Here is a 25,248-nt window from a genome sequence, read left to right on the forward strand (position 1 = left end):
TGATGTTCTAAACAGCCAGGGATGTTACGGTTATAGATGTAATGCTCATTAGCTTCGGGTTCTAATTAGCAAAAATTAATATTGACTTTGATAAAGACAATGGCTGAGGCAAATTGGCAATTGACCTTCTCAGGCAATATAGAGAGTGAGGAAATGAGACAAAGAGTCGCAGACAGATGGGGAGACAGAGCGAAAGCGAGACTTGCTAGACTTCCACACATGAAGGAACGGCCAAACTACACTATTTGACGTCCATGCGTAGGCATACAAATGCCGAAAATGCTATACACATCCAAAAGAAGTTTGTCATTTAGGTGCATTTCAAAGTTTAAGTTTGGAGAGCTCTGACCCATGTGACCAATAAATATATTGATACGACACAGCCTGAGCTTTTCAGAAAATCCAAGATGCAGGAAACATTGAGAATGGTGGTGACGTACGATCCCATCCTTTAAAAGTCTTGTGTCACTCCATCTCTACAGGTCAAACTGTTATGATCACTTGACGGAAATGTTTCTCATGACATTATTGTTAACATAAATCAGCTATAAATAAACATTTTGTAGCCAAAAATATAACTTTGGCAAAATTTCTATTTCAATGACGTGGACCAAATAATTAAAGAAAAGATGTGGAGATTTTAGCAGAATCTAGTGGTGAGGTTGCGAATTGCAACCAACGGCTCACTTCACCCACTCCCTTCGAAGCACTACGGTGGCTCTCACAGGACTAAGATGCCATCTCATTTTTGCTTCTTTGCTGAAGGAGATAACGTTTTTGCAAAACACGCTCTGTAGAGGAGTTTGTCCGTTTAGAAATGCAGCAAATAAGAGCCCAGAATAAAAAAAACATCTGGAGGTGAAATCCTTAAAAAGCTAGTTTAAGCTGAAGTTTATATCAAAAATTAAGTCGTTTTCATTTATTATTTGACTCACGATGTAATTTCCATTCGTGCTATTGCAATATTTTAATGATTTACTGTGATTCTAAAATGTATAAAAAAGTGACAGTTCACAATTAGGCCTGTCGCGATAGTCAATTTATCGACTTATATTGCGATATATAAACTTGCCGTTGGTAGTTTTTGGTGATGCAATATATCGCCATTGAGTTTATATTAACGTTTGTTTACATAAAAATTAATGACAGTAACATTTTATCCGATCGAGCTGTCTCTGTTAGCTCTGCCCTGTGTGTCAAAAGCGGGTCTCCCTCGCACATACACAATTGTCGCACGCAGTCGCACACACGGGGTGGACATCGGCAGGTGAAAAGTCTCAAGGAGTTATATTGTGTTTCCCTGATGAATAAAGCCAGTTCGGAATACTGGTAGGCCTAATCGGCATGGTGTCAAACCCAAAACCTCCCACTCTGACATGAAAACAAAGGAGCGCGTGAACAAGACGTACGAAAGCAGCAACACAACTGACTTTTTTGCTATCATTCCTTACTCATATGTGACCCTGGTTCAGTCTTAAGTAGCACAGGAATATTTAAGGGCAAAAGCAAACAAAACATTGTGTGGGTCAAAATTATCGAAAAAATCATTAGGATACTAAGTAAAGAACATGTTCCATGAAGATATTTTGTAAATTTCCGACCATAAATATATAAAAACTCTAAAGGCGATCTTCTCAGTATTCAGATTTTTGAGTTTTGAATAGATGTATCTCGGTCAAATATTTCCGAGCCTAACAAACCATATATCAATGGAAAACTTGTTTATTTATTTATTACAGTTGATGTAAAAAAACTAAATCTTGAAAAATGTACAAGTAAGAGAGGTTTTGTTGTCCAGGGTCACATATCTAGTTTCATTGAACCCACCTCTTAGATGGTCAACAATTGTCTAGAATCTTGTAACGGCACCTGCAGTGGCTAATCAGATTTTAAGCTTGGCTGGGGTCACCCATTCGGACCCGCCCTGTTACCAGTTTAGAGAAATAGACTGAGAAAAGATAGGCAGTTAAATGTCAAACACTCTCTCCGGTGAGAGATAAGAGGAAGAGCCGTAATTATACAAACCTCACTCACCGCCGGCCTCTCATCCACTCCCGCAACACACAAACTCAACACCTATGCCTGCTGAAATTAAATGTGGAAAGGCACTGCATTGGTAGATACTGTCAGGTGGAGGACATAATTGCTTGGTGTTGGCGAGCTTAACCTGAATCACAATAAGAATCGGGGAGAGGAGAGGGCCGAAGAACGCAGCAAAGATAAACAGAAGAAAAGAAGAAAAAAAGAGAGAGAGAGAAGCAGAAGATTTGGGCAACGTGGTGAAAAGAGATGACTCTCGACGGACACACAAGGCCTGTGAATTAATCCCATCAGTTGACGCGGCTCCAAATGCCATCAGAACGGTGAAGGACACTGGATAACCTTTCGTCCACGCAAACTCCTCCTGACGTTGCTTTCCTAAACCAATTTAACCCTCTCATTATCACAGGGGCGTAAATATTCATGAATATGTGACACCAACATGACAGACACAAAGACACACACACACACGCAGCAGGTGAAACCCGCACGGGCGGGTTGTTGTCGACCGGGCGGAGCGGGTCACTGATGTGAGACATCAATTTCCAGGTAGGCTGCTCTCAGCGGCTTCTGCAGGTATCAGCCGACACACACCTGCCTCTGATAAGCAGCTGCTACCAAATGATCTCAACTACACCCAACATACATTATTCACACGCAGGTATGTCCAGCACACACACACTAATGCAATGTGATGAGTCATGGTTTACATCCGGACAAATGATTTTGCATTAGCTTACGACAAATGAACAAATAAATAAAAATAGAGGAATGAAAATGAGAAGATCAGCTATAACATACTTCTTTAAATAGATGTGTTAAATGCAGGGTATTGTGGGCGGCTGCTAGTCTATACTAATCTGAAAACGTTTTTCAAGAAGGACTGGGCAATATTTAGAATAATATACATAACAGATATTTATCCTGACGAATTAAAATGACAAAATATTGTAGATATTAAATATTGTTAAAAATTAAGATTAATGTATTATAGACGTGTCAGATTACACTTGTGGCACAAGTATCACAAAACATTACTCATCATTATCAAAATGGCAACAGCAAGCGACACAGGAGTTTTTCAGAAAACCGACACTAAACAAAATACAATCATTTTCAAGATGTGCGAGAAGACATTTGTGTCAAAGGGTGATAGCACAACCAATCTTTGTCATCACCTTGAGAAGTATTCAAATACTAGGTGGTGACTGAGGCGCTTTTACGCAACTAAAAATGCCGGTTGTGGGCACTTGAATGGCGTTTTTTTCCAAGCGGAGTTGTGTTTGTTACTATGATACACTGAGCGTGAAAAAAGCGCAGAGCGCCAGAGCCGAGCCCACGGAATAGAACAGCAGCTGCTGGCATTTTCAATAAAACGTGCGCCAGGGTGGTCACATCTCCTAACAACATTTACTGTATAATGCAAAAATACCGTAAAAGAAATTTCTGGCCAAGAGCTTATTTGCAAAAAAATACAACTTTTATTATGCATTCCAAGACATATCACTCAAACTGATGTTGGGTAATAATAATAAAAAAATATGGCTAATTTACACCACAAAAAAACATGATTTTTAAGATTTTTTAAGAAGTGATTTGTTTTTACAAGACTTATAAAGAAAGAATATGAGCATCGTTTAAATTGAGGAAAATACAATGAGATCAAATTTTAGGTATTTTGCCAACACTTTGTGTGTGTATGTGTGTGTGTATGTGTGTGTGTTTGATGTAACAGAGCATTGAGATACAGTGTCAAATGGCATTTCTCCAATGGTGTAATCTTACACACCTGTAGACTTAGCTGAGGGCAGGTCACTGAGATCAGATACACTCAAACTGTAGACTTATAATTCTAAATATAAAAACACATTTTCATGATAATTGAATACGTCATTAAAGGAGCAAGGATAAGCAATTCATAGGTTAACCTCCTGAATATTGTGCACGTGTAAAAATGCACATATTTTAAAATAACGCTCTACATAATGTATCAACATCTGGCTCAGCCAATGGGAGAGTGTGGGGATGAACTTCCTGTATTCGTCCAAGCAATGTATGAAAACAACTAGTTTTGCAATTCACCTGTTGCCAGATGCTGCAGAAATGATGCACTTCACCTTTAACAAGGACGAGTTGTTTCTGAAGTGTTTGATCAGTTTGTCTTCGGTCTGAGCATTTGTAATGCGAGTTTATTACTGCGGGAGCTCGAGTGAACACTTCCAAATGACCCCAATCAATTACACATTAGAGCTTATGAAATAAGCAAGCCCTTATAAATCACAAGACAATGATGGGGTCACCGTGACACAGAAATAGAGAGAGAGAGAGAGAGGGTGGATTTGCTGAAGGCCACTTAAAACCTAATATTTTAGGCTATTAATCTTGCTATGTTTACCTCATTTCATAATGTGTTGGTATCGATTATTTTGGACGTATGTGTGTGTACTTGAGATAACAATATTTTTCAGATCACTCATGTCAATGTCTGTACCTAAGGGTGGACTATTGCTGACCCAAAGGAAAATGTTATTGCTCAGAGGCGTCTCTTTTATAGCTCATAAAATTTTATAGAGTTCTCAGTCATGTCTGGTCAAACATGTTTCTACTAAAAGTCCTTTTGATAAATACAAAATCAACACAAATTAAGCAGTTAGTAAAATACTTTTAAAATAAATGAGTATAGCATTTCGAATAAATCTGTGTAGAGATTACAGATTGCAAACCTGAGCACCCAGGTGAAACAAGTAAACTAAAATACACTCAAAAGTATTTAAAGTAACCTATTTTTACACACTTATTATGTATTTAAAGAGACCCAAAAATGAAAGTTCTGTTATCATTCACTCAGGATGTTCGAAACCTGAATACATTTCTTAGTTCTGCTAAACTCAAAAGAAGATATTTGGAAGAATGTCAGTAACCAAACAGATCTCATCCCACTATTACCATAGTAGGTGGTTGTTTGGTTACTGACATTCTTCCAAATATCTTCCTTTGAGTTTAGCAGAACTAAGAAACTTATACAGGTTTATAACAACCTGAGGGTGAGTAAATGATGACAAAATTTAATTTTGGGGTGATCTTTAAGGACAACACATTTTGTTTTATATTTAACTCAACCTTGCACACAATAAACACTAAATTACAAGTGATGTTTAAAAATTCCATAACACTAATAATGTTATTAAACACATCCTTATTGAAAGTATACAATATCATAATTTGGAACAATTGTGTAAATGTGTGTGTAGTGTGTAAATGTAAAAAATAAACTAATATTCAAATAACTGATTTATTTTAAATGATGATTTATAATGTTCCTTATTATTTGTTTTCTTTTGTAAATGTACAACATTTAATGTTTAAATGATCCTTTGGCATTAAACATTTAAAATATCCGTTACTGAAAAGTATGAAAAACTAAATTACGACAAAACATTAGAAAAAAAGCAAACCCTAAAACATAACTTATTAGATCAGTAAAAACACTAAACTACACATACACATAAAAGATTAAATCATTATATTGACAGGTCACATGTTGGCAACTAGTTAGAAAAATTATTAAACGGATGTTATTATACATTAAAAATGATAAATGTATAAAAAATTGCAATAGCATTAAAATACACATCTTAAATTTTTTGTATAAATTTATACTTTTAACACGGTAACATCCTTACCACCACAATACAGATGGAGTAACCAGCAAACCGAGAGAGTTGAGATTAAATTCTGTATAGCAAACAAGTAGGCCACACAGAGCAACTTGTCACATCCATCTCAACAAACAGATCAGCATCATCACATAAATGACAGTAAATGAGCGCGACTCACACTAACACATCATTCAGCAGTCAAATAAATCACTCCGCTCATCACCAACAATAGTTCCTCCTTGTGAAGTTTCTCAAACACACGCTGGTGTTTAAATGAGATTAGCACACACTGCCAAACAGGACCTGAGGCCGTGACAAGTGAAAGAATCGCTCTAAGCACTAAGAAATAAACTGTTTAACCAGGCCACTCATTTAAATGTCAATCAGCCAGTCATTTACATTTGAGAGAGCAGGTACGCTCAAAGACTGCTTTCTCCTGAGGAACATTTCTTCAATTCAAATATATTTAATAAAGTTCTAGAGCGATTGTCTTTCCAACAGGTACGATTCATTCGATACCTTACGAGAGGCTTTGAAAACCATTTAGCGTCAGCTTTCATATTTAATTTCTATAGATTATATGAAATATATACAGTATGAATGACAGAATTTCATTCAGTCGAGAAATGAGTTTTCTTGTGTTTAGTAAGATGTGCACTGTTCAGCATCTCAAAAAGATGGACTAACGGTCAGAATTACTTTATCAGTTAAGCGGCGGTCTGACATGAGAAGTTTTAAGACACATACCCAAACCATAATCCATACCAACAAAAGACTGGAGTTTATTTAACTTTAAATGATAGAGTGTACGCTGAAAAAAGATCATTTCTACTCGTCCGCTTCTTTTATTGTTTAACTATAACTGTTGTCGTTTTTTTCTGGTAATGGCAGCAGGTATGTGTTAATATATCAGATTAGAGCCTGTAATCTGTTGATTCTGGCACTCATTTTAAATTCATTATGTTGCCGACATTCTGCTGTTTGTATTGGCTGCCTCCAGTTTTCCCCTTGTTTTGACTTCGGCTAATGTTGTGACGTAATTGTGACGTCAGCGCAAAAAGGGTCCATAGACCCGAGCAGGATGATGTATATTGTGACAGAAGAAATAGTAGCCTGCTAGCATTTACACCATGAAACAAATGCAAAACAAGTCAAGATGAGGAAGAATTTGCTATCAAAAGATTAGATTATGATAGTTGCTGAGAAAAACTAACTTCTAATATAAAATATAAAAGTGTGATCTCTTATTTTACAAATGGATTCTCGTGTGAAACATTCAGTGTTCAAAAAGTATGGTTAATTTTTTTTTAAAGAAACCAGTTTTAATTCGTTCTAAAGACATAAAAATCATAAAAACCTTTCTGCTTTACGAAATCAAGTCCCACAATGAACACAGCATAAAAAACATCAAATATTGCATATAAGTTGTTGCAAAACCCAAATTTACAATGACAATTTAATTAATTCACAGTGCCATAGAAAACCTTTATTTGTCTTAATGGTTCCATAAAGAAATGTTAACATCTGAAGAACCTTATTGTTTCACAAAAGGTTCTTTGCAGTGAGAAAAGGTTCTTCATGCCATAAAAAGGTAGGAAAGAGATGGTTCTTTATAGAACCTTTAGTTATTTTATGGCATCACTGTGAAGAACCTTTTGGGCACCTTTATTTTTATATCTACATGATGACTATAACAGCCTCTTCCTTCACTGAAACTTCAGTCATGATCCTTACTCTTAAAAAAACTTTCAATAAAAATCGGTTCTTTTAAAGACCTACAACGAACAATTTATTTATTAGTTATTTAGAGAGCTGTCTATGTACTGTTGCATAAAAGAAACTAGAAACCAACAGACTAATATTTATAAATTAATGTATAAATGAATGTGTAAATAATACTGTATGTTTCAAGGACCCTTGGAATGACCCTAATTTTTAAGAGTGCACAATAACAACCAGCGAATTTACATAAAAATGACTTAAAAGCTAATAAGAAGTATTTTAACCTCTACCTCTGATGCAAGCACACGCTGCTATTTTAATAAACTGAACGTGAAAAAGTTAAATTGATTGTATAAATAATTTCAAGCACTAAACCAATTTACCGTTGCAAAGCAGCTATTTACAGGGATGACTTTCTTGAAATCTTCTTGAAATAAACACAAGATCTAGTTCACATGCCTGTGAACATTCAACCTCCTGTTTTACTAAAAAGAGCCTTTCTGGGCTTTTAATGAAGTCTTGAAACTTTGCGTCAGTGTTAGCGGCAGACTGCTGTTAAACTAACATTATAATTATCTGCAGTATGCCCTTTATTCAACAGCACGCGGGTCTAAAGTATTCGCTCATTTAAACAGATGAATGCTCATGCTACAGTTAGCTCATTGACTAATTAGTCTAATTAAGCCACTTGCCAACGTGTGAGCGAGCAAACAGAGGCGTCTCGCAGGAATTTACACAAAGAAGGCGAGAGTCAGAAACTGGCTGGATGATAAACTACCGCAGCGAGACACAAACAGAAAACGTCCAGCAGAAATTCATAACTTACACATGCATTATTTATACATATAATTTTATAAACACATGCAGGTAACAATAAAATATTTACAAAAATCTCTTCTGGTAATGATCTGGGCACAAAACAAACTGTCAGAATTTAATGACGAGTAGCATTGTAATTAATACTGTCGGTCACAGTAAACACTTACAGCACAAAGAGTGCTATGTTAAAAACACAAATGTGTTGCCACAATGTGGATATATGAGGTGTCAGTTAGAAAATATTACATGAAATGCTAAAGCAGAAGATATGATGTTCTTGACAACGTCTTGAGGTTTTTACAGGTGACTAATTCTATTCATTTACATACGCACTAAAACGCACATCTTTCATTGGACGTACATACCTGGCCTGAATTAGCATATTATAACTTAAAACTGTGATAACTTGGTTATAATATAACAGTTTATTATATATTTTATTTGTTAATTTTAATTTCTGTTAATATTTTATATTAATTATATTTAAGGAAATTAAAACTAATCAACCATTATTGATTCTATGCGGAATATACAGTACACTAAAACTAGGGGTGTAACGAAACACTCAGCATTACACACTACTTGGTTCATGATAGAAAAAAACAATTATAGTGTTTAAAAATGTGTTGTCACTTTATCAATTTTTGTCATACATAAAGCTTGTTAAAAGAATTACAAGATTAAAGTTTAAAAAATTACAAGATTAAAGGTTAAATTTATGTATTTAAATATTCAACATTTTAAAGGTCGAACACTGAAACGTTTAAAAAAAACATTAAAAACTTAAACATAAGAGAGAACTTCTTAAAGTAGTAAAAGCACAAAAAAACTAAAGATTTAAACATTTTAGATGTTGCAGCAGGTCATAAGTTGGCAACTCAAGCTTATAATAGAAATGTTACAATTTTGTATCGCAATATATCATTACACCCCTTCCTAAAAACTGCATTTTATTGCCGAATATGCTCACGCGAAGGGAAAACACACAAAACTGATAAACTGTGCAAACATACTGTCACTGAAGTACCGACACATTCATCAAGCAAAACATATGAAGCACACAAACACACCTAAATCTGTACAAACACAGATGCTGTCAGCATGATGTGATTATATGCACACACACACACATACACACACACACCAGTACCATATATGTCTCCATTACAGTCTCAACATCATTTGATGTCGATTTAATGGAGTGTATGTGTGCGTTAGCATGCGTTTATTTTCGTGTGTGCGGTTATGTTGTGGTGTGCCAGTGTTTATGTTTTTTGTGGAAGTCCTCCAGCGCGAGGACATCTGCGCTACTAATAAACTATAACTCTGACAAATTGGCACTGTCCAGTCATCCGCCCTCCCCATGAATAAGCCATCAGAGTCATCCAATCAGACATGGCTGACAGCTCCGGCCACCAATCAGGATCGGGCGGGGCAGAGAGGACACACACAGGGCACGCTGACACTGCCGCAGGTGGAAATGAACCCTGACTGAACCAATGCTGATCTGGGAACAGCTTCTCTTACATTCTAATTAATCTCAATAATCAAACATTAATCTGACAGCGTGTACAGTGGCAGGACCCAGAGAGAGAGAGAGAGAGAGAGAGAGAGAGAGAGAGAGAGAGAGAGAGAGAGAGAGAGAGAGAGAGAGAGAGAGAGAGAGAGAGAGAGAGAGAGAGAGATGGTAACTTCTTCATATTTTTGTCTTGTTTAGGAATTCTATCTAAGAAAATTTCAATCATGATACATTAAGTAGCTAAACTAAGACTTAAAACAAGCAAACATTTTTGCCAATGGGGCAAGAAAAATGTACTCATTTGCGCAGAACTGAATTCAATAAACCTAAAACAAGTGTATTTTTCTTTCCCATTTGCAGATTTTTTATTGGTTTAAGAATGAATCATTTTTTCTTCAGAAATTGAGACTCGTTTATATGAATATATCTTGATTTTATAATTTTTAGTTACTTGTATTGAAAAACACACAAAACTTTAGGTTAAAATGATCTATTAAACAAAGTTTGAATGAAGTCATTGCTGAATTAATTCCAGAACTTCAATATTTGCTAGAAGGGTTAGAAGTTATAAACAAGCCACAATGTTTGAAGGATATGAGTTCAGTTCTGCTATACAAGCACTGTAATGAGTATTAATTTATGACCTGCACAGATGTAAGCTGTTCTGGAATCGAGTGTAAGTGTTTTTGCGGTTCAGAGACCCTCCTATCAGCGAGAAGAGCCCATAGATCTATTTTAAATCCAACTCACGACGACACTGCAAGGTGATGAAAACCCAGACGCTCTCAAATTGCACTGTCAATCATGAGAGCACCTAAAAACGCTGAAATAAACACAAGCGCAGACAGACACTAAAAGACAGAGACGGTTTGAGTAAAGGCCAAGCACACATACAGTAAAGTTTTATCCGCACGCATCATACACACGTCTCATAATTGTGTTGTGATAATGTGCTTATCCTGTCTGTGGTGTAATTCCGGCGCTGGGTTGGTTAGCTAACACTGTAGCGCTCTTTATACGGGTGTCTTGCCCTTGAGGGAAGCATTCAAAAGTGGAACGAGTCAAAAATTGGATATGGAGCTAAAAAATGGATATGGAAAAACCCATGTTTAAAAACCCCATGAAATTGGAGTTTTGTGGCTTTTCGTCCATTAGATTTAAAGGCGTTTATATGCTAAAGTGCTCCTAATCGCTGACATAACACTTAAAATGTTCTTTTTTTTAATCCAACTAAAATTGCGCAACAAATATTTCTGCCCAATCAAATGCTTTCACAACGAGAATGTCGCTGCCAGAGATACCACCTGAATACTATCATCAAGCAGAAAATCATTCAGGTCGATGCGAGCAAAGCTTATTGGCCATTTAAATAAAAACATCAAGGGGCAACTAAATATAAAAATACTTCAATAACTTTCGACTCCATACAGGAGAGCAGTTTTTATGCTATGGTATATGCCATTTCACATTCTGGTGAGTACCCATATAGGCTGTATTGTGTTCCAATAATTTTTTATTTATATTACGCTTTTTACAATTTTCATTGTTCCAAAACAGCTTTATATACATGATAATAAAACATTTATAAAAATAATACTGGGGGAAAAATTTAACAGAGTATACGGAATTAAGACACATGGTATTATATACAAGTTTTGTATGATATGTTTAAAAGCAAACACTGTAAAATACCGTCCTCTGACCGAATTTTATGGCATCACTACATGCATAACAATCCCATAAAGCATTGCACCATGTTAGTGGGAAAATCCATCATACAACATTTGTGCATTTTGCGCACTCTACATTCAAGGTCTAAGTGTCGTGTTTTCCCTGGAATTCTTACCTACTTTGAGCTGCTTACACATTAATATTTAAACTACAAAGTACTGCAGTAATAAACAAACATACTTAAATGTTTTAATAAAAAATAATTCAATTAATAGCAAAGGGTAGTAGAGAACGAGTCAGCTCAACATATTTTGGTTCAGAGCTTTCAGGAGCAAAATCTAAAACGCAGCAAAAGTAAATATACAGAAATCCCAGGTAAAAGAAACATTTATATTCAGTGCATAAAAGCGGAGAGGTTGGAATCTGAAGCAAATAAGAAGATGGAGGGTCAGATGAAGGGTCAGATAAGAGCACAGAAAGCAGCTTATGATAACAAGAGATCAGAAGGTTAAATAAACACGCAAGCACTTTCACTTTTAGACCCGAGAAGGTGAAAGAAAGCATTCAGGACAGGAGGAGAATGAATAAGGGAAGAAGAGGTAAAGAAACAGTAAATATGGGAAGTATTTTAGACGGTGAAGAGGGAAAAACATGTTACGCTTGAAGTACTGCTGAAATGTATAGAGCCACCTGTCCCAAACTAGTCCGATACATATCGAATACCATTGTGATGTTTCTGAGTACCATAAATAACACATATCACAATACAGGATTTTGGTCTTATGACACACACCGAGTCACAAATAATTCCTCTACTACTGTATGTGTTAACCAGCTCACTCACAAAAGCAACAGAGCAACCCAAAATCAAACCAAACATGATCCATTTAGAAATTATGGCTCAATGTTATAAAAACTAAAGAAATTTTGATAATGCCTTTACAGGCAGATCTGCGGAAAAAAATAATTTATCCACATAGACAAAGAGCATTGTGTGTGTGTGTGTGTGTGTGTGTGCGTGTGTGTGTGTGTGTTTGTGTGTGCGTATGTGTGTGGTCAAATGTGACACTCACCTACTGCTGTATTCTCATAGATGAGCAGGTACGACTCGAAGTAATAATTCTGGAAACGGGGAGGCTGATTAGAGGCTGGAGGAGAGAGAGAGAGAGAGAGAGAGAGAGAGAGAGATTAAACACATACAGGAGGTAACATTGATCAACACATTACATGAAGACTTTTAAAGTGCATCCTTCAAATCAATACCAAGTGTGTGGTGGTTTATTTTTATATCCCTGTGGCGACCTAAACATGAATAGACATCAACTCATGGGGACTCGTGTCACCGTATGGACCAAAATAGAGGTCCCCATGCGCAGAAAAGCTTATATATCGTACAAAACATTTTTTTATCTAAAAATGCTCAGTTACCTATGATCTTTAGGTTAATGGGCGGGGTTAGGGGCAGGGGATATAATATACAATTTGTACAGTATAAAAATCATTAGGCCCATGGACTGTCCCCACGGACATAATGAACCAGACCGAGTGTGTGTAGCACCTTGAGACAAAAATCTTCTAATGATCGAGAACCATTTTTTTCTGAAGAGTCTTTTAAGATCAGTTTATTGATTTTCATCCTCTGTAAAATACCAATGTTTTTGAAAAAACTTTAAAATAGAGAAAAACGTTCTTTCTCAAAACAAAATATCAAGTTTTCTTTTATTTTTATGTTTGATTAAATGGTTTTATGTAGAAATCATGAATAAACGAACTTTTACAGACTTGGTCACATTTGTGAAAAATGTTTTTCAAACAGTCAAAACAGAATATAGTGTTGGAATATTTATTTTCGATCAATTTGACCAGAGTTTTATTGAATATTTTAAATAAAAATTGATTGTTGCTGTTATTTTTAAATACTAATTGTAGTGTCATCTTTAGCATTTTTTGTGCCTTTTCAGTTTTTTAACATCGATATTTAGGTTTCAAATGATTGATTTCAATACATTTATCTTATTTCATCTTATTGCCAAGTAAACATTTTCAATTTTCTTGAGTAATAACAAATAACAGCATTGTAATATTCCAAATAAATCAGAAATATTTCATAAAGCCAAAACAAAACAATTTTATAATAATAAAGCCAGTAAATTCATAAGTACTACCGGACATCTTAAAGATCAATATATACTTTGAAAAGGTAACAATCACAGTTGATTTTCTCTGACAGAGAGAGAACACTATGTGAGCGCATGTGTTGTGTTAGTAATCACTCTGGCTGGTTAGTGTTTGCCCCCCATCTGCCCTCCTCAATATTGTTCAACTATACAATCTGAGATTGTTCACCTCCCCATCAGCTGTTGTGTGCGAGACACATGTCTCCCCGGCGTGTTTGTGTTCCCATTGAAGGGCCAAGCTGATTTGTCAAAAAGAACACGAGGACTTTGATCGTGGGCTACACTAAGAGACACTAGAGACAGTGTGTGTGTGTGTGTGTGATTGAACTACTCGTGTTTGATAAAGTGACTCGACTTTGAACACACCGAGAGAACGATCCAAGGAGAGAGAGATGCCGAGCGGGAAATGAGTGCCATCGACTGCGTATCTGCCAATACGTGCTAACCAGAACCACGTCAGCCCGTGTTAATTACTGGAGCGTTTTAGAATGCCGACAGAGATTAAAACGCTTGGTTTTAGGTGGGCGACGAACTGCATCGCAGATTTAATGAGAGTTCCTGCCAACAGCCAAGACTGGCGCATCTGTCCTCGCTTCTGCTCGCCATTTTTACACCGTCACGATAAAATTAATAATCATATCATTATTGTTGCTTAATGAAATTTCCTTTGACCCCCGGGCATTGAAATTAAATCGTAATGACTTCTGAAAAGAATTTAATTGAATTCTTTCGGGCATGTTTCGTTCATCTTGCAGCCACATGTATGTGGCACATATAGTTGCAATGTACATTTAACATACAACAATAGATAAATGTACTGATTCATTGTTAAAAAAAGACAACCGTTCGGCATCGGTAGCCAAATTTAGATTTTACAGTGCAGTTAAGAGTTTGGATTTGGTGTAAATCAATCACCGCTTGGATGTAAATGTGATTCTCATGTAAATTAGTTTCTACCATAATCAAGTTCCTAATAGTTCTCCATGGCACACTACCGAATAGCATTTTATAATTTATGTCCGTTTTAAATATTCAATCTGGCAACCCACAAATCGTTTAATTTTCATCAGACATGCAGTTGTGCTCAACGACAGAAAAACTGTTTAAGCTCTATACTGTTATGCTGTGAAAACAACCATAACCGCTGATGTCATAATATCACACCTCATGAATTTCTGGATGTGACATTGATTGAGGGTCTTTTGAGTGAACAGGTTGGACAGAATCACTAATGTCATATCGGATCTTGTCACGCAACTATCATCATTCATTATGAAAACACCTCACCTCCACCATCCTCCTCTTAACATATCAGAATCAGAATCAGAAAGAACTTTATTGCCAAGTATGTTTGCACATACAAGGAATTTGTTTTGTTGACAGGAGCACACAGAATCAGCAACAACACACAGAGACCATCAAACAATATAATACAGTTACACAAATGATTTAAATAAGGGCCTATGGGTATAAAAAATTAAGAAATACAATACAATAAACATAAGAGTAAAGCTATAGAGAGTAAAGTTATGTGTGTATGTAAATATGTACAAGTAAAAAATAAGAATAGACTATTGTAGTAAAAGGTATGTGTTATATACAGCAGAATGAAATATAATTTACAGAAAATGTTGTATAAAAATATGTAGTGTATTATCTGCAGGATATATTTAAAATTGCACTTTATTATTATTGCACGTAAAAAAACATTTCAAGTGAGATATCCTGCATTTGTCCCTTCTTCAAATAGAAAGCCCATCCGAAAATCTGTCATTTTTATTTACCCTCATGTCATTGAACAACCTGTATATGACTCATTTATGACTGGAACGCAAAAGAAGATATTTTGAGAAGTATCTTAGTGGTTTTTTGTCTGTACAATAGAAGTCAATGGGGGCCGAAGTTGTTTCATTACAACATTCTTCAAAATATCTTCTTTTTTGTTCCGCATGACAAAGCAAGTCATACAGGTTTAAACGGACATTCAGTTACAATGTAAATACTTTCTTTATATAAAGAGCGAGTGAATTATAAACTCTTCTACCCTTATGTTAACTGGCAGCGACACCGTGTTGCTAAACTACTACTGGAGGTGTCCAGCATTCATTTCAGACATCACGGTGCACACACATAAACACACACACAGAGTGAGGGATGACAGACAGGCGAGAAAGAGCAGTGATGGAGTAAGATTTCAGAGAAAAGATAAGACAAGAGACAAGAGTGTGTGTGTGTTTACCTTCACAAAGCGTGTGTAGCAGCAATAAGGAGAGTAGCAACCTGACCGGAGTCATTTTGCCCCCAAAACCTTCACACCACGACATCTTCAGCACCTGTGACACATAAAAACATGAGAAAAACAGTTGTATTTAGAGTGACATCATGAGAAACAAACAAGAATAATGTTACATTGTATAAGAAAGCTTTGTTAATAAAAGAGTTCAAAAGTAGTCGATGTTGGCTTCACAAATGGTAGAAAATAGTATTATATGCTGCACCCTTATGTGTGGTCTTGTAGTGGAAGGTCAACTTTGTGATTGAAGTTGATCATTGAATATTCTATGACAACAGAATTAAAAAAGCACACCTTGTTATCTACATCTGTGAGGGATTTGAAGATGTTTCATGCATTCTGACTTCTTAAAAATGTGAAAAGTGCTTGCTTCTCGTGGTAAACACGTTAAATTTAGTGGACGTATTACATAGTATTTCTGAGCTCGATACACTCCCCCAAGGTTCATTTTGGTGTCGCCACATTGTTGAACATGAAAAAATGGTACTTAACAACTTTTCTTTATTGGGCAATTCTCCCGGAAAAGCATGCCCATGGCAAGGAGAAAGAAAAAGCCTGCCCACACGTCAAACGATGAACGATAGGAAGACCCACCCATCAAGATTAGCTGCACTGCTTCAAGATTGTATGAGCTGTGGGCCTGCCCCTGCAGCACATTACCCTTGCGATAGTGAGAGAAGTTGAGGTGTGTTTGTTTGTTCATAGCATTTCAGTGATGGATGTCATATAAACGGAGGATATAACGCTGGATTTGTAGAACTTTTTAAACTTATAGATGGCAAGGTCCTAGCGCTAAAAAATGCTGGATATGAACCGCACGCGGTAAGTGAAACTAAGTCATATGTTTGTGTTTTGAAGGCAATTGGCACGTACATACATAATGTAAAAAACACAACCTTATAGTGAATAAAACCAGCTATGCAAGGATAATGCAATGATTTACTGTGTGCTCGTGATAACTGATATTGAGTTCCTCCCCCCGCACACCCCCAGGATGTCGTCTGTTTTCGGAAATAATCGTACAGCTGTATCTTTCTTTTATAAATGTGATAACTAAATACTCTTCAAAAACGAAAGTATATTTATAGGTACTCAAGATTTATATGAGATTGGCAGAAACTGCGCGTTCAGCCGGACCTTTTAAAAAAAGGGCACTACAAGTACCTATAAAAATACACTGTCTATGCCATAAAACCCTTGAAAATTAGCTAACAAATCTACAAAATAGATCTTACTTCGACAGACAAAAGACGTCACCTGTATTTACCCATCCTGTAAACAGAAAAGCTGTTGTTTCAGTGAGATTTTATGTTATTTTTGTCCTGATAGCTAAACAGCGGCTGCAATAAAAGATGTTAAATGTTTATCATAACGCAGTTCAAAGTACAACCGCAACATTTGTCAAAATAATCTGCAGTTAACAACGCACATCAACCAACAGTATGCTTTCCTTTCCCAAAATATTGTCCACTAATAGCACTTTCAGATACGTGCCGCCCCTGAATACACGATATCGCTGGAGGGGAGGAGTATTATACAGACAGCATTAATGATTAATACGCATATAATTTATGCATTAAATTGAAGAATAGATTCACACCGGCTGAGGTGATGGGGAGGGCTCGCTCGACGAGGAATTCCCACAGAGTACGGTACTCACACACACCGAGAGCTAATCGAGACGCGCATGCTGCTAATCATCTCGTCGGCGTCTCTTTCACTCTCGGAGGAAAAATAAAGAAATAATTAAATAAGTAATCGTGGGGGTAAGAGGAGTGAAGATGATATTTACAAGGGTGCTGATGTGATGTGCGACTTAATTACAGCGACTGTAAGGTCGAAATTAATGATGTATAATCACGGCGAGCACAACCTCTGTTTAATTAGGCTAATTACCGGGCTGGGATTGGTTGAGCATGTTTGTTTTGCTGGTATTTACTGTTAATGCTGTGGCGTTAAAGATGTCCGCAGGGACGCAGATAAGACAATAATTCTCTCCTCGTACCAGGAAATAGATCTGCTTAATGAAGTTCAGCCCAGTTTCTTTGGATTTAAATCTGTTATAAGAACAGGACGCCCCTGCCACACAACATGGACCTCCTGGTGGAGTGATATGCGAATTGTAAGTTCATGATAAACAACAGGTTATAATAAATGAATCGACAATTGTTTGTTAAAACCTCAAATGCCATCAAATTCTGTATGGGCTGGCACTGTTAAGGATAAACAGATACTTGATCCACCTTCTCAGTGTCCATGATGAATTCATTATTTAGAGGTTCGACCTTACCATGACACGGCTACTGTTGGTCTGTCAAGTCAAGTCAACTTTATTTATATAGCGCTTTTTACAATTCTCATTGTTACAAAGTAGCTGTTCATGAAACACATTCTCTAAGCAAAACAGTAAATTTATACAAGTAAAAACTAAAAAGGTAAACACACAGAAAACAGACACGCACACAGGTTCATACACACCCACATGCATAAAACACAACTCCACACGCACAGAGCCAAAAATACACACGCACACATGCACGCATTCACACACACGGCATGGTTATCCCAAAGAAGAACACATTTAAGATAAAGGAGAGAGAAACACAGGACAAATATTATACAGACTGTAAATTCCTAAATGTAATAAAATGTAATAATAAATAAATTCAGCAGAGTCAGTCAGTCTGTGTGTCCAGTTATCTGGATATCAATCTATCCATCTGTCTACTTGTCTATCAGTCTATCTTTGTCTGTCTGTCTGTCTCTCCATGCAGCTATCTTCATATCAATTTATACATTTATCCATCTATTTGTCTTTATGTCTAACATTCTATCTACCTGTCCGTCTACACAGCTTTCTTCCATCTAGCTGTCTATTGTCTACTTGTGTGTCTGTCATCTAGCCATCTATCTATCTTTAGCTGTCTGTTTGTTTGTCTAACCAACAAACTGCCTTTCCACCTGTCTATCTGCCTACTTGTCTGTTTGTCTGTCTGTCTTTCTATACAGCTATCTTCATATCAATTGATGGATCTAGCTGTCTATATGCTTCTTGTCAATCTGTCCGTTTATTTATCTATCTCTCGGTCAGTCTGTCTGCCTGTCTGTCCAGCTATCTGTCTTTTCAACTGTTTATCTGTCTGTCTATCTATGTAGCTTTCTTCATATCAATGTATCTATCTAGCTGTCTATTGTCTATCCGTCCATCAACCTAGCTGTCTATCTGCCTACTTGTCTATCGGTCCATCGATCTGTCTGTCTGACCGTCTATGTATCTGTCAGTCTGCCTGCCTGTCTTTCTGTCCAACTATCTGCATTTCCAACAGTCTATCCGTCTGTCTGTCTATGCAGCTTCATATCAGTGTATCTATCTAGCTGTCTATCTGCCTACTTGTCTATCCATCCATCCATGTAGCTGTCTGTCTGTCCATCTATCTATCTGTCAGTGTGTCTGTCTGTAAAGCTATCTGCCTTTTTATCTACATGTCTATCTGTCTGTCAATAGAGCTCTCTTTACATCAATTTATCCATTTACTTGTCTATCTGTCTATATCCAGCTAAACATCTGTTGCCTTTCTATCCATCTACTAGTCTATCCATCCAGCAGTCTATCCATCTACCTGTTTATCTATCTTTCTACCTGTCTATCTATCTATCTATCTATCTCTCTGTCTGTCTGTCTATCTGTCTGTTTGTCTATTTATCCGTCTATCTATAAAAGCAGATTCTTAATCCACATTCTCATTCCCGATGATAGACTCATTATCTAGAGGTCCAACCTCACCATGACACACCTACTATCTGTCAGTCTCTCAGTCTCTCTGATCTATAGAATTGTCAATACATTTTGTTCTTCCACAGATGAGTTTGTTCAAACTCTGCCCTCATGGTTAAAGCCTTCAAGAAACACAGAAAGTTGATGTCAGCTAAGTGAATTACAGTCAGACCGGAACAGCGCAAGTCTTCCCTGCAGACCCAGTAACGGAGAACATGCTCGACAAAAATCCACCAGCAGTTCAGCGAAATGAAATGAGCGAGCGGCATATTATAATGTTTTGGTTAGCATGGCAATCCCTGGTGTGGAATTTGAGCTACAACCTTGGCAGTGAATTCCATTTTGTGAAACAGAGGAGAGACGAAAAAGGAGAAAGAGCGAGCGAGAGGGAGAAATAGTCACATTTGTTTTCATTTGGCGTTTCGCAGTTTCCCGGGCGATATAATAAATAGAGATCCCAGGCGTCATGCCGACTCAAACCTTCTCTCAGCCCACTGTGAAGCTGAAGATGCCCCAGTGAAAATGTGCTGTCAGGCTGGGCTCGATCCGCCCGCTTATATTAGACTATGCTTATGCCATTGTAAATAAAGAAATGAAACAATGTACAGAAACTTGTCAATAACACTAGTATATTATATATTATATTGTGAACGGATCTAAAAAGATTCAAACTACCAACAATATTTCTGACAAACTTCAAATAAAAATGTATAATGTGCAGTAATTGAAAATTGGAGAAACAGGTAAAAAGTTTAAGAATAGATGCTCTGTGTTTTTTCAGACCTCAAATACTGCAATGAAAATAAGTTCAGATTCACTTTTAAGCAATACAACACTAATATTTTGACATGTATTTAGGAAAAGTACAAAAATTGTTTCATGTCAGGCCTTGTCATACTGTCGGCCTTTCACATTGCTGTTGGATGACTGTGTCACTCCTGAGGTTTGATTTTGTTGAAATTCAACAAACACTGGACTGGAATGGCCACAATACATTTAGAAATGATCAAGATCAAAGCTACCAACCCTCATTTCCACTCATTAATTGAGCCAAAAGAAATGTCCCAAAACCAACAACCTCTCACGGTTGTGTTTCAGTTTTGGTGTCGGTTTATTCCTGTGTTAATCAGTCGTCATTTCATTTATTACATTACATTACATTTATTCATGTGGCAGACGCTTTTATCCAAAGCGACTTAAAAGTAAGAGAACATATAAACATTTTGTTAACACGCTTAACATTACGTTAGCTTTCAAGGCCATGCTACTAGGAGGATTAAAGCTGCAGTAAGCAAAGGAGGGAATGAACAACAAGATTCTTAATTTTTTGTGACTTGAGACCAACAGTTTTTGGTTAGTCAAATAAATACGGAAAAGGTATGTTTTGAGCTGTTTTTTGAACGTTGTGAAGGATGCTGTAGTTCGGTGAAGGCTGGCAGTTCATTCCAACACAGGGGAACCGAATGAGTAAAGCTTTTTGCAAGCGATTTGGTGCCTCGCTGTGATGGAACAACCCGGCATCGCTCATTTTCAGACCATAGATGACGGGAGGGGATATAGACCTGGAGCAGTGAGTTAAGGTAAAGGGGCGAATTGCCGTTATCGTTCTGAAGGCCTGTGTCAGTGATTTGAACTTGATGCAGGCAGCAACTGGGAGCCAGTGAAGTGAAATCAGAAGGGGTGTTACGTGGGTTCTTTTAGGGTGATTGAAAAGCTGCATTCTGGATCATCATGCAAGGGCTTGACTGCATTGGTTGGCAGTGCCCCGGATCCTCGCCTAAGTCGCCTGAGCCACCAGTTCTGGCTTGGACCTCTGGATCCTCGATGCCACCCTGGCTCTCCGTATGCTCGCCTCCACCCTGGGCTCCTCCTCCATCGGCTGTGTCTCTGTCAGTCGGCCCCCTGGTGTTGCCCCCTCTAACTCCACCATGGCTCATCCCTCCGTCAACGCCCCAATGGACTCTAAACCAGAATCTTTTTTCACCTCTCCTGCTCCGTGTCCCCCTCCTGAGCCCGGGGACGCAACTTCCGGGAGGAAAGAAACTTTCACGGTTCTGTTCTAGTCCTGGTTTTCATTTTTGTGTTAATTTTTTCGCCATTAGTTCATTCCCTTTGTTTGCTATCTGTATTTAATCCCTGTTATTTGACGGTTAATATTTATGCTTACGTGTTCTTGTGTCGTTCTTCCCCTGGATTCTTCATTACCTACCTGTTTGGATGTTACTCCTTGTTGTGCGCGTTCATTTACACGGCTACTCGTGACACAACCTCAAGGCCCAAAAGAGTACACAGATTCTCTGCATTTGTTGTTGTTGTAAAACCACTCATATATAACAAAGGTAATTGAAAAAAGAATGTAATTCATTTTCAAGAGGCTTCCAAGCGGTAAATTGGTTGATTACCGTTTGAAAAGCTTGTTTTTAATGTATCACGCAAAAATGGAAAAGGCTACCAATCAATAAAAAGGTTACCGGCCCCCAGGGGCGACGTATAATCCAACTCGGCAAACTTTTGCCTTTTTATAACTAATGAGAAACCTACTGGGGCTTGGGGTCTACAGTTCACAGATTGTGGCATTTTACAAACAAGCAACCGAACAGAGAGATTACCATTACCATTACCTGAATCGCTGTCCCCTCGTACCTGCTGGCATTAAGACAGGTGTGCACATCTCTCTTCTGTGTGCATACAAAATAGATTCCACACACGATCAGGAAGAGAGCAGTGAGGGAAGAAATAAAGACGTGCTTTGGAACTGAAAGCAGACAGCTGGATGTTCGGTCACCGCGGCCCTCGCTCTTTGTCAGAAAGGGAACGTGTTTGACTGCAGTGGCCTGACCCCACCCTGACCAACCCCTTTAAAAAAATCACTCCGCGATCGGCAGTGAGAAAACAACATGATCCCTTTCAGCATCCTTTCAGACACTTTATATTCCCTTTTTGATATTTATGTTGAACTTCATTAAATGAAAGTCAGGTCAAACCACAAGCAATTCATCACATCTGCAAACACATATACTGCTCACACACACCTTGCACAGTCTGCAAGAAGTTAATCTATTTTATTACAAAAGTAATTATGATTTTTTTGTCTTTTATAACTACCCCGATGAAACTTTTTGAAACATATTTACATTTCGCTGCTGTCTGAAACCTTGTATCGCCATATTTCATGATTTTGTGCCATAAATCATTATGATTAGTCACCTTTATGTTTGTCTCTGTGATTGCAAATATCTAACCAAAGAAAAGTATTATAAAGTGCTTGACAACACAGTATTAAATCATTTTAAAAAGTGTTTTTTTCCATTTCCAAAACTGAATTTAGACATCATAGGGTTCAGAAGGACATCGACGATCTATTCCACAACACAACTGAGACCGAGAAACTCACACTCTGCAGCCATGCCTTGCTAAAAAATGAAATTTCTGGCTAAACCGGTACGTGAACTTTCCTGCTGAAATGTGTCTGTGGGTCGGACCACGGTTTATATTTGGTATAAAGTTGCGTTTTTGTTGCGTTAAAGTTTGATCTTTCTATCAAATGGACCAAATAAGTGCACACAAATTACATATGAACGTGACCGGGCCAGATAAACATACAGTGAGATGCGTTTTTTCTGAAATGGAGAGAAAACATTCTGCTTGCTTGGAACATTTTTCCAGCCAAAGTTTAAATCCTGACTTGTTGTTTCCTCTCTTTTACGCATTGTACGTAGGCGCTCGGCTGTTTAAACGCATTCGATCACAAGAGCGTCTACTTTCCTGTCAGCTTATAAAATAGAAAAAGCTAAATATAACTAAAAACGCAGTTATGAGCAGCAGAGCATGCTGTGTAATATGAGATATTATTTTCTTTTTAGTTTTCATTTAGATTATGACCATTTGACTTATAGCAATGTCTGCCAACAAACATAAACAAAAAGCATGGTTCAGAACAGTTTGAGAAGGTGCTTAAAAGTTTTGAGAAATGTTTTATTACTATGAAGTAGACTACTTTGCAATAAACACTACATACAATATTCTGTGTCACTTCTTATTACTTAACTGTTAGATTTTATGAGATGAAGGTCAAATCATGGGGAATCAATTTACAGATCCTCAAGGAGGCAACACACACAATATGACTTTAGAACACCATAATTTGCGTAATTTGTGTAGCAGTCTAGTGAAACGTATCTAGATATATGCAACTTATTTTGTCCGGTATTAAATAAAAAAGTTCTCTCTTAAAACATTCACTCTCTTAAAATTATATTCTGCACTCTACATTCTGTATAAACACTTACTGTATAAGAACAGTTATATCTACTTGAGGAATAAGCAACCTATTATATCATTTATTACTGCAAGTCTGACTTGAAATTTCTCTGCCAGATAAATGCATTCTCTGTATCGAAGCTTGCAGTCAAGCAGTTATGTAGATCCTTCTGAAAGCACATCAGCTTGTAATGCTGTACACATCCAGACGCAGATGCTGAGACATTAAACACAACTTACACTTCAGAGCAAATAAGCCCAAATATGCTGATGGAAATATGAGAGTTTGTCACATCGTCTCTGTAGCGTCATATGAGTGCAATGCGTTTAGCACACTTCATCTCGAGTAGAGCACTTAACTCCCCTTCAGACTGAAGAAGGCAATACGATAAGAACCACCAGCGCCCGACGATTGCATCATTTATATGCATGTGCTGACTAAATTGATTTGGCATTAAATTGGATGCACAAATTCTGAAATTGAGGAAAAAGTATAGCAATCTGATCAAAACTTGCATTGGGCGACAATGAGGGAAAAACATAAATGGACGAAGAGCTGCAGTGCACATACACATTTAAATAAATATCATTGATAACACAAATCAATTGAAAACTGCTAATGCATGATTTCTGCATGGACCTGAAAAAAAATCACACAAGTGAACTTTGTTGTGATAAGATAATGGAAACCCAAAATCAGTACTTACTTCTAAAATGTTCCAAAAACTTTGTTTTGGGATTAAAACAGCATAAATAAACGATGAGAAAATCATTTTTGGGTGAACTATTCCTGTATAAAGACAGCCTGTTATTTTAGACTTTACGGCTCATTCGTTGTCTCCCCTAATGTCCATTCTTTCCATCCGTCTGCATTTCACTTTTGAAATGTCACTATTCCTGTCCTCTCTCTAATTCCTCACAGCGTCTGCCTCTTTGTCTTTCTCGTGTCCTCTCACAGTTCTTCTTCTTCTCTTACTAATCTCTCGCTTCCTGTCGTTCATCAGACCTGTCTCTATCTTCTCTCTGCAGTTGAAGCGACATGCTTGTCTTCCCTCTTGATTTGCCTCTTATTTCTCACTCCGTCTCCGAGAGCAGCTAAAGTATCACGGGTCGGGTACACGTCGGTTTCTCGTCGACAGCGGCTGCCCAAGAGTGAAATGAGATGTTTATTGAAACAATCTGATGTGAAACATAAGCAGCGCAAACAAAAATGTGCAAACTAGATCCCATTGACAGTGAAACACCACTTATTTTCTTGCTTGAAGTGTATTATAAGTGACTTAATGGGAGAGTTCAGCCAAAAACTCAAATTT

General features: G+C 37.3%; 1 protein-coding gene across 1 annotated transcript in view; it reads right to left on the minus strand.

Moving 5' to 3' along the window:
• The window catches only part of cdh23 (cadherin-related 23), a 189,468-nt gene that overhangs the window by 152,208 nt on the left and 12,012 nt on the right, over window positions 1–25,248 (minus strand). The window contains exons 2-3 of the mRNA XM_056761550.1: window positions 15,847–15,940; window positions 12,504–12,578 (exon numbers count right to left, since the gene is read on the minus strand). Of these exons, the coding sequence (XP_056617528.1) occupies window positions 12,504–12,578; window positions 15,847–15,931 (160 nt within the window). The 5' untranslated portion in view covers window positions 15,932–15,940. The remainder of the gene's footprint in view (window positions 1–12,503; window positions 12,579–15,846; window positions 15,941–25,248) is intronic.

Source organism: Triplophysa dalaica, chromosome 11, assembly GCF_015846415.1.
Source record: "Triplophysa dalaica isolate WHDGS20190420 chromosome 11, ASM1584641v1, whole genome shotgun sequence".
NCBI lineage: Eukaryota > Metazoa > Chordata > Actinopteri > Cypriniformes > Nemacheilidae > Triplophysa > Triplophysa dalaica.